Consider the following 18,502-nt stretch of genomic DNA (forward strand, 5'->3'; position numbering starts at 1 on the left):
GGGGGTGTGGTTGTTTTTAGATTTGACTATTAGGGATTATATTAGGGTTTTTTTTATAGGAGTAATGGAGAGCTTAGTTTTATAGAAAGATACTGCGGTTTAAGGAGATTATTAGTTGCGTACAATTTTTATATTCAATTAAATTCGATTGAATTTCGAGTGATTCTATTCCGTTCACGGATCAAAATGCAATTTTTGCGGGCTTGCAATGCGGGCTTCGCATACGAGATGCAACTCACATGCTTGTGCATTACGTTTCTAATTGAATATCCAATCGCGACCTCTTCACGAACGACTGACACGGAATGCACCAGGAAAGCAAGACGTCGATGTGACGAGGAACGCAGCTAGGCGCTACATACTTTTCGACTATTGACTCCTGTGTTTTCCAAATGTCACTGGAACGTCGTCGCAGAAGTGTGCAACCAGAATTAGTTCAAAATCATGCTCTTTCTCACTCTGTTAGTCTATGAAAGATACGAAAAACATTACAAAATCGATAGTCAAACTTCAAACTGCCGCCATATTTTTAACTCTCAATCTTTTTCTTTCGCCCTGGTACCAGCTATAGCTGAACTCGTCCTAAGTAAGAGTCAGTTTGACTTTTTTATTTCAGATGAACAGGAGAGCCGGAATCACGGCAACCATGAGAAGACTTTTTTCTGGCGAATGCTTTCAAACGCCACTTGCACTGTCACAAATTTTGATTATTTATCTCTAATAAAATTTGTAAACATTACTGAAACATGCATAAATATATGAAGCAACTTTTGAAGGAAAAAGTTGTTTAGCTGCTTTATAAAAAAATACCAAAAATTGTGTAAACAAACGCGTCTTATAGTAGAATACTCCCTTAAGGTGTAATGCCACTCTGGAGCCCGGAAAAGCAGCCTGATTTTGAGAATTTTTTAAGCGAGTATAGCGAATGGAATTCAAAATTTCTCCGGAGGCCTTTATTGTACATACCTTGAAGTGTTATCACAATTTTTAACATTTTTCTTTTATACAGAATGGAGGTGCCACAGCTCAACAAAAGAAGCTTCTTCTGAAAAACAGTGTTCCGCGGCCGGAAAGATTTCTCCTTCAATTCTTGACCTAGAACAAAGAACCAAAAATGTTTAAGTTCTATATAAGACTATCTCGGAAAGTACACGAGGAAACTAAAAAATACTGCTTTTTGTAAGAATGGTGCGTGATTGAACAAATCGTTTCAACAATTTCGATGTTGTGGCAGTTCCATGTTTTGTTCAATCACGCACCATTCTCACAAAAATCAGAATTTTTTCATTTCCTCGTGTACTTCCCGAGATAATCTTATATAGAACTAAACAAAATTCGGTTTTTTGTTCTAAGTCAAAAAATTGAAGGAAAAATCTTTCCGGCCGCGGAGCACTGTTTTTCAGAAGAAGCTTCTTTTGTTGAGCTGTGGCGCCGCTATTTGGTATTAAAAAAATTTTAAAAAAATTGTGATCATACTTCAAGGTATGTACAATGAAGGCCTTCGAACAAATTTTGTATTCCATTCACTATACTCGCATAAAAAATTCTGAAAATCAGGCTGCCTTTCCGAGCTCTACAGTGGCATTACCCCTTAATAAACAATACTTGGCAATACTTGGATTTGACGTGCCTTCGCGTCGATATTTTCTGGATAGCATCCAGAAGTGTTGTCCCAGTATCCACAAAACTCTCCCTCTCCATTTTCCAAACCCCTTGCGTCACTCAAAGTGTTCAGATCTCCTTGGAAGCAGACCGTATAAACATTCTCATTCACGTAAATACTGCGTTCTCATAAAATAGAAGAATCTATCCTTGAATTTGGTGTAGCGTTACTCACGTCTGCACGCGCTAAGCTCCAAGCACGCCACAAAAGGAAAGAGAAGTTCTTAATCGCGCCTAAGCAGGAAGAACCAGTAGTGTGATTAGCGAACCGCGACACCCTAAACCGGACCGTCTGACCCCCGATGGCCAGGCTTCCTTATTCGAGTTAATTGTTGCTTCTGCTCCGTGCCAACAATGAAATGCGTTCATACCTTCACCTCGGACACGTTGATTAACGTAGCCGTGAAATTTAATAGTCCGCGCGAAAGTGTTTCGCGGGCTCGCGCCACGCCGCTGTGACCGATACTTTTTACATGTAGGAACTCGAACACGTCGTCGATCGATATTCATCGGCAAGAGAGGCGTTCCGTTAGAAACTTCCAAAGGTTCGAGTGCAATTTTCCACTTTTCTTTAAGGTACACTTACGTACATATCCCATGTACCCCCACGTGGTATTGAGAAAGTAGAAATGAGGGGAGGAGGGTGGAGATTATTTGAAAGAAAATATTATTATTGCATGTAATGAAACAGTGTAATAATTAGATCCTTTGGGAATAAATTTGCAAAGTAAATGGTATCATCCCGTTAGTACTATCGCGTGCTGGAAAATTAGTGGAAAATTTTAGTAGTATTAATAAGTCAACGCGTTTAAAGTTGGCGAAACCTGGTCTCTATACATAGTAAATGGCCACGATTTGTGTATTTCGCTTCGTGCCACATTACGTATGGAGTTTAATTGATAATTTATAATGCAGATTATTCCAGAGTTATTAGCTGGGTTACACATGCCGGTTGAAGTAAATCGAGGCACATTATTTGACATCAAACCGTAAAATAAATTCAAGATGTCCCGAGGAAAATGCTAGCCTCTGCTGAAAATTATCTTTCATCTTGGTTAATTAATATCGCATATTTCTCGGTTAACGAGAACCCGATGCCCTGGCTTTATACTAATAATATCGTAGCCCCTTTTAACTAACTGTTCCAAACTTTCCAATGGGAAAACCAATTGAATGCTAGAGGGTGTTCCAAGTCACTGTGGATTTTCATGAAGCAGGTCCTCGCAAATATTTTTATGACGTAATTATGCACTTAGGTAACTGTTTTTAACACGGTTTCTCACTGCCGTAATTATTTAAGAGTATTTATAATAAACACTTTCCAATTCACAGTATTGTGCACGAAGCGAAGTCTTCAAACTAAATAAAAATTAAGTACATTCCAAATTCCTAAATTTCATTTAGAATAATAATTTGTGATTAATTAATATTCACGGTGTCCACGTGGAATTAAACTTACTTCTCCTACTCCCTCAACATTACACAATCATATTATTCTTTCAAAAATGTAGGTACCATAAGAACCCTTATATCATCCAAACAGTCATATTCCCCTGTTACTCCAGGCAACCAAGATGCCTCAGTTCCTCCGCGAATGTCCCATTGCTCCTCACGGAAACGTCCCACGCGAATCGAACTTTTACCGAATTTCGTGCTGCCTCTGCCCGCAGGGGAGTCCTGTCATCCCGTGGCTCGGCGATGTCGCATCAAAAGTTGGCCTGAATACCGAAGGAGCACGTAAGTACAGAGGACGAGCAGTCAGTCAGTCGCACAAGCCAGCCTCGTTCTCGATGGCAACCAGCACATCGGTCGTTACCTGCGCGGAGTGGTGGCAGAGAAGAGCAGCAAGTGGGGAGAGCAGAACACCTGGACGACTTCCTGCCAGGGAGTAAGCACCTCAGTCTTCAGGAAAGATCGTTTCGCATCGGTCGTTCGAGTCCAGGTATCCCCGAAATTCAGCCGCGACTGACAAGCCTTCTTATCTCGAGGAAAGAAGAAGGACAAGCATCAAGGAACTCGTGTTCCCTAGAGGAACGAACGGGCTGCTCGAGCGGCTCCGGCTCGCGCTCGGTGTTCAGAGGATCCCACCGGAAATAGTACCGAAATGACGTTACCCTGGCGGCACATTCGGTGAATCGACAGTCGGAGAGTGGGCCCCTTTGTTGGATTAATAACAATCGCGAGTCGGTGTGCTACTAGAGAAGATTGTTCGTCGATCGTTGCCGCGGTCAAACGGTTGCTGGTCGATCGTCCTGGGGGCTGAAGTTTCACTGGGGACATCAGATTGTGAAGGACATGGAGAGGACAGCTGTGCTTCTGCTGCTCGTCGTCGGTTTGGCTGCTAGAGGTTCGTTACTGCATTTTAATTTCCACGCTTACTGGTACAGTGTTTACTGATTTGTTGTTGGTACAATATTTCATCGCATGAGTCAGTCAGGTGCTCCTTTAACCCTAACATCGCGTGACTTTTGAGTGAGACGTCGAATTGTCTGATTTCTAACATAGAAGCATAGAAATTATGCCATCGCACATTTAGATTTGATTTCAGGAGAATTTTTTTTTTATAAAATAAATATTAGAAATCAGACACCTTTATTTTATAAAAAAAAGAATTCTCCTGAAATCAAATTTAAATGTGCGATGGCATAATTTCTATGCTTACTTTCCTCACAATTTTCTTAGTTCATCTTATGATCTTTGTCTGCATTAGTTTCTGAGTGACATTTCTGTACAGAGTATAGTTAGAAAATGTGATGTCGAGATATGGATGAATTGATCTCGTTTTTAGTCGATATTTATGGAGTGTTTTGGAGGGGTAGGTAGGGAAGATAAGAGAGTCGAATGTGGGTAACTAGGTAACAGCTCGTTATCCCTTATGCGTGTATAAACAACGTGACGAAACTATTCCCAGCCTCAAGATGAAAAGATAAGTTTGTCTGGCGTTGAAGTTCATTGCAAAATAGAATTTACGAGGCCTCCGGTTTACCTATCTTAAAGAGAGCGTCCGCCTGCTCTCCGGGGTAAACGCGGAATTAACTAATTAGGGGTGCACGAAATCCGCGAGAGTTTTAGAAACAAAGCGCGCGCGCCTCTGTTGCGCGAGATAAAAATCGCCTTGGAACGCAATATGGAGTTATTATCGCGATGAAATACACCGGTGCACAATATACGATTGCGCCGGAGATGTGTTATTAAAGCTAAACTCTTTCGTTGGGTAAAACTGACGAACGCAGATTTGGCTCGAAGATTCGTGTTTTGACCAAAGACAATGCTCTATAAAAGTAATATCACATTTCCGTGCTGTTTCTTCTTTTTCCTTTGCCTTCTCTCGTTGGCGTTCTAATCAATTTAGATTTAGAAGTAATCTGAACTTACAATTAGCTGAAAAAAATGATAAAATAAAAACAATTTTAATTTGCTGCGACTTTTGTATAATTTTAATATTGAAACGTATTTCTTTTTAATTCAGCGGTGGTGTTTAAAAAATATACGTGCTCGCGAGCATGCGGCGATAGAAAACGACCTTATCGCTCTGTCATCAGCGTTTCCATTTGTCGTGCTCGCTCGATGAATTATTCTTCTTGTTGGTGAAACCGGACATAAGTCTTGCAAACTGTATTTCCATCTATCGTGGAAGGGCAAATAATTCTTCAGCGTCGATTTCACCTGCTCGACGCTAGCAAACCCGTTCCCTCGGCTTCGATGCACGCGTCCTCGGCGTATAAATCTGTTTTCGAGGTATAACGCGCTCGTCCTCCCCTACGTCCGCATCCAAGTGGCTTTCTATTACTTCTCCTTCGGTGGAAAGATGCGACCAAAGTTATTGCTAGAGCTAGAACCATGTAGGACGCCACGAACGTATATAGAAACCCCTATTGCATTACGCTGAATTGCAACACACGAAACGTTCGTATTTTAGCTTGCAACACAAATGGCCGGAACTGTCAATCTTTACGATTTTATAGGGACTCGAAATTCTATTCTTTTACTACCATAACGTTTTAGTTAAATTACTTCAAGTTATCGACGATCTCGTAGATTCCTTTCAACTAGAATTTTCAAATCTTTATCTCATTATTGCCTTCAATTTCCATTTTCATTAAAAAACGATCTCCAGAGTTCGAAATATCAATTCCCAAGTGATACAGGAGGAAAGAATGGTGCGTACGGGTCAGCACTGACCCAGCCACCCTTCAGCCTCCAATCAACCCCTCCAAGGCTTGCAAAAACTTGCAAAATTCGAAGAATTAAAATTATAATGGAAATATATATCTATTCCAAAGTATTCCAACTTTCTTTTGGAACCCAAGAATGTGACACCTTTTACATGCTGGAAGCATACTCGCAACTGGTCACTCGCAAATGCTAATACAGCCCACCGAAATTATCCACAGATCGTGATTTATTACTATCGAGGACACGATTTCTAAAAGGTACCAGCAAACAGAGAAATTCACATCGCTCCTGGTAGACTCGCGTCACACGATCGAGCCTTTCTTCGAGGTGTTCGTTATGTCCCATTGGAAAAGCTGCCGCAGATCCGGAGATTAGCCTCGCCACGCATTGTCCGCGAAAAGCGGCTGACGAAAAACGGCTTTTCTACGTTTAACGATCGCGATCGCTTCTCATAGTAAAGTGACGGTTGCCCCTTATTTCCCACGTTTCATCGAGCGCCGCGCACCTTTCTGTTACGCAGTCTTCAAGCAGTATGTACTTCCTGAACACGGTGTTCCCAACTAATTACATTCTTCCGTCCGGATCCTTACTCGCAGCCATATCAATCTCATCCGTCCCCCGCTCCTCTATCTTCTATCTTCCATTCTGTTTCCCTTCTGTTTCCCTTCGAGGCCCGCCGATCCGATCCTTGTCGTTCGACGCTCGATTCACACAGGTATTAAATTGTTATCGCGAATATAATGCCTCCTCGCGTCCCTTATTGTGTTGCGATGAGTGTTCGGTGTCGTTTCCAGATAAAACGATCGATCGTACCGGCGGGAATCAATTCAATGAAAATCCAGCGACGCAGGTCTTCTTCTCGCGGAGCCCCTCGACCAACAGTGGGGCCTCATTTTATCTATCGTCGCGGATAAATATCTTGGACTGACAAGTAATCTTATTAGCAATGGGTTCTTTTCGATTTTGACGAGGGAAACTTGAGTTTCTCTACTGTTTAGTGACAACTATATACATATATTTCTTTTGTTAACACGTGAAATACAAATTTTCTATGTGCCCCTACATGTTGCATCATTCAAGTATATCCTTAATAATTAAACATATTGCGACCTTTAGATCGATTCTTCTGTTGGATAAAATTCCTTGATATTATTGAAAATCTTTTGGAACGAAACGTTCGTAGGTATATATGTCCTGAACCCGAAAATACAAAAAATTCTGAAACTTTGTGAATATGTTGGGGATTTCCTCCTGATTACAACGCAATTTTTGTTTGCTGCCCAAATTCACTCTAAGAGGGTGTATTTGATCTCTAAAAATCCGGTTATTTTCCAATTTTGTGTAAAAATTTACGAATAGTAAAATATTTTTTTACCAAATGATAGATCTAATTAAAAGAATTAACTTTTGTCTTGAAACTTCTTTTCTATCTCTTACATTTCGCGAGTTATAACACAAAATCGGAAAATAGCTGAATTCTCAGGGGTTAATTTCACCCCCTTCCGAGTGAATTTGGTCAGCAAACAGAAATTGCGTTGTAATCAGGAGGAAATCCCCTACATATTCACAAAGTTTCAGAATTTTTTTAATTTTCGCGTTCGGGATCTTCCCTTGTTAGATCTTTTTAGAAATAACAGTCTCACGTACAACTCATACCATACTTCCAATCTATAACTTGTTAATATACCCATTTCGGTAAATATGGTTCCTCTTAAAGAAAGACTATCTCTCTATTCTCCCCTCCTTATTTAAAAACTCCTATCTATCATTTCGAAACATCCGAGCAGTGTTGCCAACTCAGATTTTTGAAAATCCGTAGAGAAAAGTTAAAAAATTCCGTAGAATTCCGTAGATCCCCCTTTGAAAAATCCGTTGATCTACGGATTTTCTTTGTCAGTGTTAATTATTACATGTATGAAAGAAGCTAATTCCCTTGCTCATGAAAACCGTCCTTTCGCAAATCCTTTCTAGAAATCTTAAATTTCAAAAAAATTATTGTCACAACAAAAATTCACATATTTAAAAAAAAGTTCACCTGCAAAAGTTGTGAAATCGACTTTCAATAATTCCACTTCGGTACAAGAGCTTTTCTCAAAAATAATGTTTCCCCGAAAGTCGTTTTCCCAAAGCCTTTCGTCCCGACGTAAATTCACGAAAAGGAATTGAAAAAGTTCACACGCAAAGATTCTGAAATAAACTTTGCGAATTCCTATTGTACTCGTTCGAAATGCAGGGTAGTAGAACTAGAAAATAATATATTGAATTCCAGCGATTAAGTGTGATGAAAAGCTCTTATAGTGAAGTAGAATTTAGCTACCCTCAAATTAAACAGTAAATGATTTCTTTAATCAGAATCAGAATCTTTTGTTTTTCATCAATTACGAATTACCTTAGTTTTAAAATTATACATATTAATAGTATTAAATAATTTAAGGTGAAAAAATCCGTAGATTTCAGTTTACAATCCGTAGATCCGTAGATAAAGTAAAAAATCCGTAGATCTACAGAAAAATCCGTAGGGTTGGTAACACTGCATCCGAGAAAACTGAAGTTCTATCATTTTCTTTGTGCGGTCTTTGCAAAAATATAAATAAATCAGACTGCATCTAGATCTCTGCGAAGCACGTGTGGTTTTCTAACTTCACTTAAAAGGTAAAAGACGCGTGGAACATTAAAAATTTCAACATCTCTTAAAAAATGGAAAAATACTAAATAGGACGTTCTAACTAAGGAGGGGAGTATTCCTTCTACGATATCCTGAAGATCACTCGTTTCTAACTCTACCAACTTTTACCACCTCTGTGAATTTCTTTCCCCGTAAATAATCATCCCCAAATAAATAATCCCGGTTGGTGCCAGCATTGTTGATGCGTCCCGTATACGCTCGGGATGGCCAAAATTTCGGAACGCTCCCGTTCGCATTTTGCTCCGACCTACTGACCACTGCCGTAGAAATCGCGAGGAGATCGGGAAACTGGCAGGGCCCCTGAAATTATCGAAAGCGACCAGACACGTGCGGCGTTACACATCCGTACGCGGCTCGGTTACGGCCGCGCGAAACCGCGGGGCATGCGATACGTCGGTTTCTACCTTGAAAACAAAAGGTCGAGGCGTTTAATTAGCCTGGCTCAGTTCCGAATTTCCCACGATTCCGTGAAGTAACGGGAGGCAGTGGCGAGCGTCGAGGAAGAAGAGGAAGAGGAAGGCGGCGCCCGACCTTCCTCTTCTCACCTACTTCTGCCCTGCTTATCCACTTTTCATTCTACGTGGGCGAATCGTCGAAAACCACGTGCTGCGTCACGCTACACGTCCAGGTAGAACTTCGTGCGACGCGATGCCGGCCTGCACGTTCTCTTTCTGTAAAACCGACGGACGCCCCAGATTTTCGGTATTCGGGAAATTTTCCTGCTGGATTTGGAACACTGGGCAGTAGCTGCCTGTATGAATAGCAATAATAACGTATGGTCTTGAAACACTAAAGAGCGAATATGTATTGTATTGGCGCAGCGATTTCAGCGGATCTTTTGTTGGGAAGATAAAATAGGATTTCATAGCGTGAAAGTTGGTTTCGAAATCAGAATTTTGAGTGGAGCCCTTGTATAGTCGTTTCTTTTGGTGTATGGAAAGAGTATAAAGTTTGATTTTGAAGAATTGTGAATGGCACAAATCCTTGGCGGAATTAAATAAGGAGAATCATTATTTCCTTATCCGTAGTACAATTTTCCATTAACCCTCGGTTGTCACAGTGGGTCAAATTGACCCTGAAATTTTTTAAGCAAAAAACCTTTTGGCGGAACTCTTATTGCTTCAATTTTTTTTTTAAGCACGATGACACTTTAAATGTCAACTTACAACGATGGGCATATAGTCTACAATGTCTAAACTTTATCTCGGAATTTTTTAGGCTTAATTTAACGAATAGTTTTTAAGTAACAACTGTTTGAAAATCGGCAGGGTCAAATTGACCCTGTGTGACAACGACGTTCGAAAAAGTAGGTGTGACAAGCGAGGGTTAAGCAATAAATAGCAATAACAACAGAAATGGCATAGTTACATGGATATAATGGTTCTCCTTATTTAATTCCTTATTTAATTCCAACTGAGGACATGTAACTATGCCATTTCTGTTCTTATTGCTATTCAGAAAATTATAATTAATAATCAAGATAACCATAATCAATGACAGATTAACGCATCTATCATTCCTCGTCTTTAAGAAAGAATTTTTAACCAATTTTTCTCAGATTCTTAATATATTTACACTTGTCAGTTCTACTTGGTTGTTTCTACAGATTCTAGATCGCATTTAGGAAAAAATTTACAAGATTTACAGACCATGCGAGCACTTTTCGATTTGCACCGTGGTTGCACAAAAAAGCGCTACTGCGGAATGCAGTTGCCCCGAGGCAACTTGGTCGATAAAATCGCCATGATAATCATTGCTGAAAGATAACGGTTGGAATAGCAGTGACCTAATATTTGCACTGGCATAACTTTTACCCTTTCCATGCAATTGTGACTCGTGTCCACTCTACTGACCCACATGCATAGCACGTACGCGAAACGTAAGCACGCTTCGTGTAATCCCCATTTCTCGAAGAATAATCAAACGATATTCGTCCAGAATAAAAAATGAAGCAGTGAAAATATACCTGACAATGTTGACAAATTACTAAACTGAAAACTGATTTATACACGTACCATAAATTCGTAGTGAAAATTCATCGTTATAAATATTCAAAACTTTCCCCACAGCAGGTACTTTGACTTCTGATACTCGCAGGGTTTTGTTTCTCGTCAATACAACTTCTTTTCCGAAGTAAAAAGGATCCAACCGGATAAACTTAGGGAAAACGGCCGCAGCACAAGTTTTTTTTTCAGATAAAAAAATAGTAAAGTAAGGGTTGTTATCACTATATCACCCTGGCGAGGGGTAGAGGTCTGAAATTTCTCTCAGTGGTTTTTTAGACAAAGAGCATTATAATTATATAAAATACTAAAATTGGTGCTGTGATATATACCACCTGCTTTGTAATATTTCCAAACTATTCTGTTTACACTTCACATCGTTCAAAGGTGCCAGCTTTCCTATTTTACCTGTCTCTTTTCTGTAATTTGCTTTTCTGAATTCTTAATAACTTCGTGTCTCTTTTTGCGAATTAGTATTAAAATCTGAGCGATACTTTTACGAAGTCTGTGGTTTCCGGAGGAACTTAAACCTGTCGCAGAATGATAACAGAAACGTATTTACAGTTGTCTGGTTCGCAGCTAACCATCGCCAGAAAGTAATTAAACTCCGTTTTGTAATAATATCTCTAACGATATAAGAAGAATTTTTAGAAAAGCCGGAATTCGCACTATTTTCAAATTACCGTTTTACACGAAACAATTGTTCCCTTTAATTAAAGACAAAGTACCTCTTTCAAAACACTCCAACATCGTATATTCAATTCTTTGCATGGGTTGTAATCAGGTTTATATCGGACAAACTTCTAGACTTTTAGAAAGACAAATATATGAACATAAAAGAAATATCTTTTCACCTCCCCTGCAACATACTGCTTTAACCAAACATTCGCTAGAGTTTGATCATAGGTTTCACTTTGACAATGTTAAGATTGTTGATAAAGAAACTAATTTAAATCAGAGAATTCTTTTGGAGACAATTCACATGATCAAACAGCCCAGCGTAAATCTTAGGTATGAAACACCTAAAATACAGGAATATTACGCAACATTACTAAAGAAGTAATGTCTTATGATGTTTTTGCTCCATAGAATTACATATGATCTAACTAATTCCTACACATCAGTTTAATTGTTTGTTTGCTCGTTAACACCTTTAAGAGTGTATATAACACACCATATGAGAATTTCGGGGTTTTTAGATATGTTTATAATTGTCAACGGTATTCGCCCCTTTTTCACCTTCTAAAAGCAGATGTGTTGTTCACGGTTTACCTTAGTCTTATTCCAACCGACTCGCGAGTCACACGTTGTGCCAGAGCACGGTGACTTATTTTCAATAGTATTTTAATAGTATTTTAATAGTATTTTATATATGTTTTTAACTTTCCTTGAAGATGATCTAAACCAAGCTCGAAACGTCGGCAACTAATATATATATAATTAATTAATTGCAAACTAGCTTTGATGTATTATTTTAATTTATTAAAATAATAATTGTTTTATCTGACCGATCCAGTGCGCCGATACCATTGTAATTAAATTTCACGGTCGAAATTTAGTTTATTTATAATTCTTTAAACCCCGCGTGCATTACAAGAGCAGTTTCGATTATTAAAGCTAACGAAACATGGGGAAACCGTGTTACGTGGGCATCGATATTTTATACAGATATTTCTGTAACACTTCGGGAGTATAGTAAGAAGCATCCTCCGCGCATAATTGTGCCAACTTTCATGTAGCCGCCGTCGCAACGTCTGCGGATGAGTGTAATTGAGATTCCTGCCAGGCTGGTCTTACCATCTTCGGCCCTTAATTAAAATTGCTTTTGCGAAATGATTTCCGTTTTTATTTAATCTCGCCGTTTGCGCCGCGGCCTGCCCCAAATATCGCGTTTTCTATGTTTCAGTTACAGTTACAACGCGGTAACTGTACGTAACATCAACACTTTAGCATCTCAATGAAGTGCCGTGCGTTTTATAAAAAGTGAAATATGAACGGCAATTGCGATTGAAATTTAGGACGACCGTTATAGCGAGCAGAACACATGTGCAGCACTGATACTTAGACCGCGTATATTTGTAATACGGCGTTAAAATAACGTCCCGATGGAAATATTGGTGGTGTTGGTTGCTCCTCGCTTTCAGCGTACTAGTCGAAGGAATCGGTGGCTCACGTTTCGCGACAATTTAGCAGAATGAATGAAATATTGATAGGGGAGAATATGTGTTATTATTAATTGATAATTAGAACGTATAATACTGCGATTGGGTTGAAGTACATACTTCGAAATTCGTAAAGTGTTGAATATTTTAATAGACGGCAAAGTTATTTGAGTAGCCGAGCCTCTAATTATTTTAAACAGTATAGATATTCCAAATTTATAATTGTTTAATGAAGTCTAAAGAAAATTGAGCATTACAGCGTTGCTCATAGTTATTTCAAAGAAACTAAGTATTTTCTCTTTACCTCGTTATAGCGCAGTTATTCCTCTAGTTAACAATTTCATTCCCCAAAGATGAATGTGTCTTCTATTCCTCGGGTATCGCGGAAATTTAAAATGGGGCAAAATTGTGTCGCTGACATATCGAAAAACTTTCCAGTGATACGAATTTATGTAACATCGATTTTGCATTATAATTTTTTTTCGACTCTTCGTATGTTCCCTGAATTAGTACCTAAACTAGATTTCTTTTAGTTTTCAATGATCTGCTCGTAGAATTTTAGGAGACGCAACCGTGCGAAGTACTTTTCGTTTCGTTTCTGAAATGATTAATAGCCGAACCGTGGTCCAGTTACGAATGGATCTCGCGGCTCGGTGCAAGTTCAGGTTCTGCCCCGATTTGCGGCTTAACAATTACGATGATGCGAGGCAGCAACCTACATTAGGCGGATGCAACGAGCCGTCCGCGCAGCTATACATATACTAAGTAACTTTTGTGGAAAACAAGGTGCTCGATAATCTTCGGCGAGCATGCACGGACCTTAGCGGAAGGAGGTCGCTTACCCACCGCTGAGCATACTAAAAATAATCCATCTATGTATGTATACGCTGAAGAGAGAGAGAGAGAGAGAGAAAGGGAGAGAGAGAAGAAGAAAAAGAAAAAGAAGTAAAAACGAATGGTATTACGAGTGGCAGCCCGCTCGGAAGAAGTTCGAGCAGAATAAATTATCAGCACAGTTTTTGCTGTAACGGGTTTTTACATCCGGTACTCTGTGCAAACAAGGCATTTCATTAATTATTAATCATCTATGCTTAAACTTAGCGAACGTGCTTTGAATATCTGCCATTCAACATTTGGGGCCACTGACTAATAAAGGGAGGTTACTTCGACGAGGTATAGCTGCAGATTGGAGGCATAGCAGAACCTCTGTTTATCCGAAGGATCGTATCAGCCGCAGATTTTGCTGCAGGTGTACCTATATCGAAATGACTGGGGAAGAAAGTAATAAATCTGAAATCAGGATGTTAAGAAAAATGTGTTAATCAACTGGTGGTTTAGGAGGATTACAAATCAGGCCTCGATCTAAATAGGAGGGCGCCAGCAGGGCAAGTGCCCAAGCGGCAAATTTGGGGGCGGTAAAATTGGTGGAAAGAGAAAATTCGAATCAATAAACACCAGTAAAAGAGTAAATTTTTTTGAAAAAACGGGTGAAAAGGAGATAACTGACATTTCTGAATTTAGTATCAAAATTGTACATTGTGTTTAAATCAGTCATATAATTAGTATTGTACATACTAGGGAAAGGTGCGTACCTATAATAAGGGGAGAAGACCGTATAGATCGAACGAAAAATGGAAATATCAATTTTTCCATGAATCGCTTCTAAAACATTTTAAAAATATATTCTCAAGGAATAGGCCGAAATTCAACTCCGTATTGATAATATAGTCTGGTGAGTCAGCGCGACTCTGAGCGCCGAGCACACCTAAAACGCATTTTAAAAACGTTTTTGTCGAAACCACATTTTCAAAATTGACGTCGGAATAACTCAAAAACTGTTTGTCCAATCAACTGCAAATTTTGCATACTTTTAGTGTACAATGTTCCTCAGAATATGAACCACAATGTTTAATCAATTTGTTGATTTTAAGTACTGTTTTTAAACAAATAAAACGCAATTTTTTGGCGAAAATGTTTGAAATTCCGCCATTTTTAATATATGCCATTTTTTTACATCATTTATGGTTCATATTATTACAATTGGCACATAAATTGAAATAAAAAATTATTGGTCTGTTTCACATAACTACCAGAGACGCTCCAACTGGCGCCGTTTTGCATCTCGAAAAAGAACCTATTTCAGATACTGCTCTATTTCTTCTGTATTTATTATAATTTTACTGTTATAAACATTTTTCTTACTTGTTATAATGTTAAATAAAGTACCTTTAAAGTTAGGAAAGGATTATCACGTTAGCATCTTTGCAAAAAATTCCTAAAAATTAATACAAAAATAAACTCTTTGTACGGGCTTCTCCCCTTAAAAGTAATTACAAAAAGCTTTTGTTATTCAACAAATGCCAACAAAAAATTTCACTCACTATCAAATGTTATATTGTAAAATAATTATTTATAATTAAATATAACAGGCGGCAAAAATCTTTTTTAGATTGGGCCCTGTTAAAAAAGCAGTATAGAAACTGAGTAAAATAATTCAATCTTTGTTAATAATGTACGTATGAATATTGTATAGCAAATACTACTTCTTGCAACAAAATGTGGGCTGATCAAGTCGGATTATCGAGGTTCTGCTGTAGTTCTATTATTAATCCCATTCTGAAGTTACTTTTGATAGGATTGATTTTAAGTTTGAATTAAAAGAACAATAGTGGAAGATTTAATCCTTGGTGACTTTAGAAAGCTTATACCTATTTTGATACAGTTTGTGCTGTAAGGTAATCATTCTTGTAACAATGATATCGCTTATGTTTGCAAGTGCTGATTGCACCAATGCTTAATCCCTGAATTTCAGTCGCGGTTTCACTTTTGTCTTCTTTGTTTGCTGGGTCGACGCAAGCATTCCACAGTTGGAGAACACGTAGGTGGGAAACTATGAACAAGCATCGTGTTGGATAATTTTTTGTTAGATTGAAGAATTAATCTTTCAAGAGATCTATTCGATAAATAATCAATACTCAAATAATCTGTCAACAATTCTTCATGGGTAGAAATTGTATCCAAACTATTTAAATCTATTTGGAGTTAAATCTGCATTCGAAAAGGTAGAAATTATTTATTTCATTGATAATTTTTATATTTTCGTTTCAGCAAACTTTCGTTAATAGGAAAAAGTATAATATAGGGTAGATGCACCATTTGTGGCCACTTTAAGGTATTAAATCTACCCTATATTATACTTTTTCCTATTCTAAAACCCTATATTTAATAATCACTGTATAGAACGCAAGATCTCTGGCCGATCTACAAATGAATAAATTGGAGTAAAAAAGCTAAATATTCATCTAAACTGTTCCCTCGTAATACACACCTGAAACTGTAACTGTTTAGAAACTTCCTTACGTTATTACAGCTGTTCATTTCAATATCATTCTAGATTTATTCATCGATAAGGAACACGAATAGGTACAGCAGAAACAGTTGTCTAACTTTCCTAGCTTATACTACTCCAATCCTTACACGTAGATACATAACAAGAACTTCGGTCCTTTTGGTCACCCATGGCAAAGAGGGAGAGCAGGCAAAGTGGTTGATAAATATGTTAATCGCATAGTGTGAACCGTTACGCATGTCGTCGTTCCTATTTGAAACCGTTTGGCCACTTGCTTGTAAAGGAATGCCGTTTCGACAGCTCGGTATATAGTTAACAAGGGGGGATAATTTCGGGGGAATAAATTATACGATTAAACCCGCTGACTCTACGATCACTTTTCAAACCTCAACTATAGCGTCCACGAGTCTCTGTTACAGACACCACAACCTGTAACACTTCTCCCAATTTCTCCAGCAGTCCACAACCTTCCATTTATTTCTCCAACAAAAGTCTTTTTCAAACCGTAGCCACGCACGTGCCATTTCCCATTGTCAACCAAATGAATCGCAGAAACTCAACGCCCAGCTTTTCTGACTTTCCGCAAGCCGACTTATCCGTAAATCTTCGACGCCGTCTTTTCTCACTCTTCGATAAATAATCGACATCCTGCGACGAACCTGAACACCACTACTGCGCAAACCACTTTCGAACGTCATAATTACCTATTTCCAGCAAACACGCCTCGCGTACTTCATTCCTAATTTCACAGGCACTCTGTGCCATTGGTGCCATTTTTTTAAAAAGAGGGAGAAAAAAGAGTATCGACGGGAACGACGTGCCGAGTTTTCCAAGAAAATTTCTACGGTTTCACGAGGCACTTTCATCGAAGCCTGGCTACTTCTGTACCGTTTTCCTAAATTACGAAAGCGTTGAAATTCTTCGTCTGCTCTCTATGCGTGGACCACGGAGTGCAACACCTTCCATTTTGTTTTCCGCGTGCGTGGGGCGTCGGGGTACTTTGCAGGAAGCGAAAAATCACGGCGGATCCACGGAGCATCGGGTAATAAATCCTTGAAAGTGGAGGCTTGCACAAAAAGGCAATACGGTGTAACGACTGGAACGTGATGAAAAAAAAAAAGGAAAGAAGTGGTAGAAATCGTTCGGTTGCCGATACGCGTGCACGCGAGACACGCGCGCCTCGTCTTCGGAATGCAAATCGCGCTAGAAAGCAACGGGCAGCTCCTTCGATTGCCAGAAACACTTGCAGCGTCGTAGATAATGGAAACTGGCAAAGTAATCGCGGGCGAGGAACGTGAAGGCTGAATATATTTACAATAACAAAATTTCGTAATGAGTTTGTACTATATATATACCACGGATCTCAACAAGAGTTGTTCAGTTAGAGCAGTGGCGGATTGGGTAGGGTGGCAGCTTGCCCGATGGCAAGTGAGCCCCCTTAAACATCAAACAATATTTTAAAAATGTTAATATGAATTCAAACGATTGCTCTTAAGGGGAGGTTCCAGTCTAGAGCCCCCAAAATAGGTGATCTGTAGGAATTAATTAAAGGAAAACTACTATATATAATTTAATAAGACTTTTTGCATTGTATTAAGGATGTCTTAAATTATAGAAATATATTTTTTGTTTTATAATTAATCATTGCAGGCGGTACTGGGGAGTCGTTAAAGTCAAGGGGTCAAAAAATTGATCAAAATCGGTGGGACCTGTATTCCCAAAAGTCATTATCCGATTCGACTGAAACTTTTTTTATTTTGAAGAATATACTTCTGGCTAGGGGAGAAACCAGACAAATTACAAAATGACATTTTTTTAGAAAAGAACGACACTTGGAGTTTGAAATCACTTTTTCCCTATATTTTTCTTCCTTTCAACGCCCTTAAAAGTTATAAATTTTTTTTTTAATTTTACTGATCTGGCCACGAGCCAGAAGTATATTCTTCAAAATAAAAAAAGTTTCAGTCGAATCGGATGATAACTTTTGGAAATACAGGTCCCACCGTTTCCAGAACACTGTTTCGAGAAAAACGCGTTTAAAGTTTTACGTGAGTGCCGAGTGGCCGGGTGTTACCCATGCATTTGCCGCTACTCAAATGCCTGTAACTTCGGCAATTTTACGAATTTCAACAAATCCTTTTAAACACGCATTCCTAAAAGGTTGAACATTCGAAAAACGAAATAAAAAAAATCGACTTTTAGACCGGAACCTCCCCTTAATACAGTGGACTGCATGAAATATGCTTTTCAAGTACCTGCTAATGTGTAAAGAGTTCGATACAGCAAACTATTTAAAAAAATATTCACTACTTATTTAGAATTAAAGAGAAAAATTTAAAAATTCATCAAAACAATCTGTATTTACATTTAGTATCTGCTGCACATTGCCAGTGTTCCGTCCGTAGACGGAATTTGGAATCTGGCTTCTTGAAAGAAGCGTTTATTTCAAGGCACTAGTATTCTT

The 18,502-nt window shown here is 38.7% G+C and overlaps 1 protein-coding gene across 1 annotated transcript in view; it reads left to right on the forward strand.

The window, feature by feature from the left end:
• The window catches only part of LOC143369675 (uncharacterized), a 66,292-nt gene that overhangs the window by 14,571 nt on the left and 33,219 nt on the right, over nucleotides 1–18,502 (forward strand). The window contains exons 2-3 of the mRNA XM_076813913.1: nucleotides 3,333–3,604; nucleotides 3,692–4,009. Coding sequence (XP_076670028.1) covers nucleotides 3,958–4,009 — 52 coding nt within the window. The 5' untranslated portion in view covers nucleotides 3,333–3,604; nucleotides 3,692–3,957. The remainder of the gene's footprint in view (nucleotides 1–3,332; nucleotides 3,605–3,691; nucleotides 4,010–18,502) is intronic.

Source organism: Andrena cerasifolii, chromosome 1 (assembly GCF_050908995.1).
Source record: "Andrena cerasifolii isolate SP2316 chromosome 1, iyAndCera1_principal, whole genome shotgun sequence".
Classification (NCBI taxonomy): Eukaryota; Metazoa; Arthropoda; class Insecta; order Hymenoptera; family Andrenidae; genus Andrena; species Andrena cerasifolii.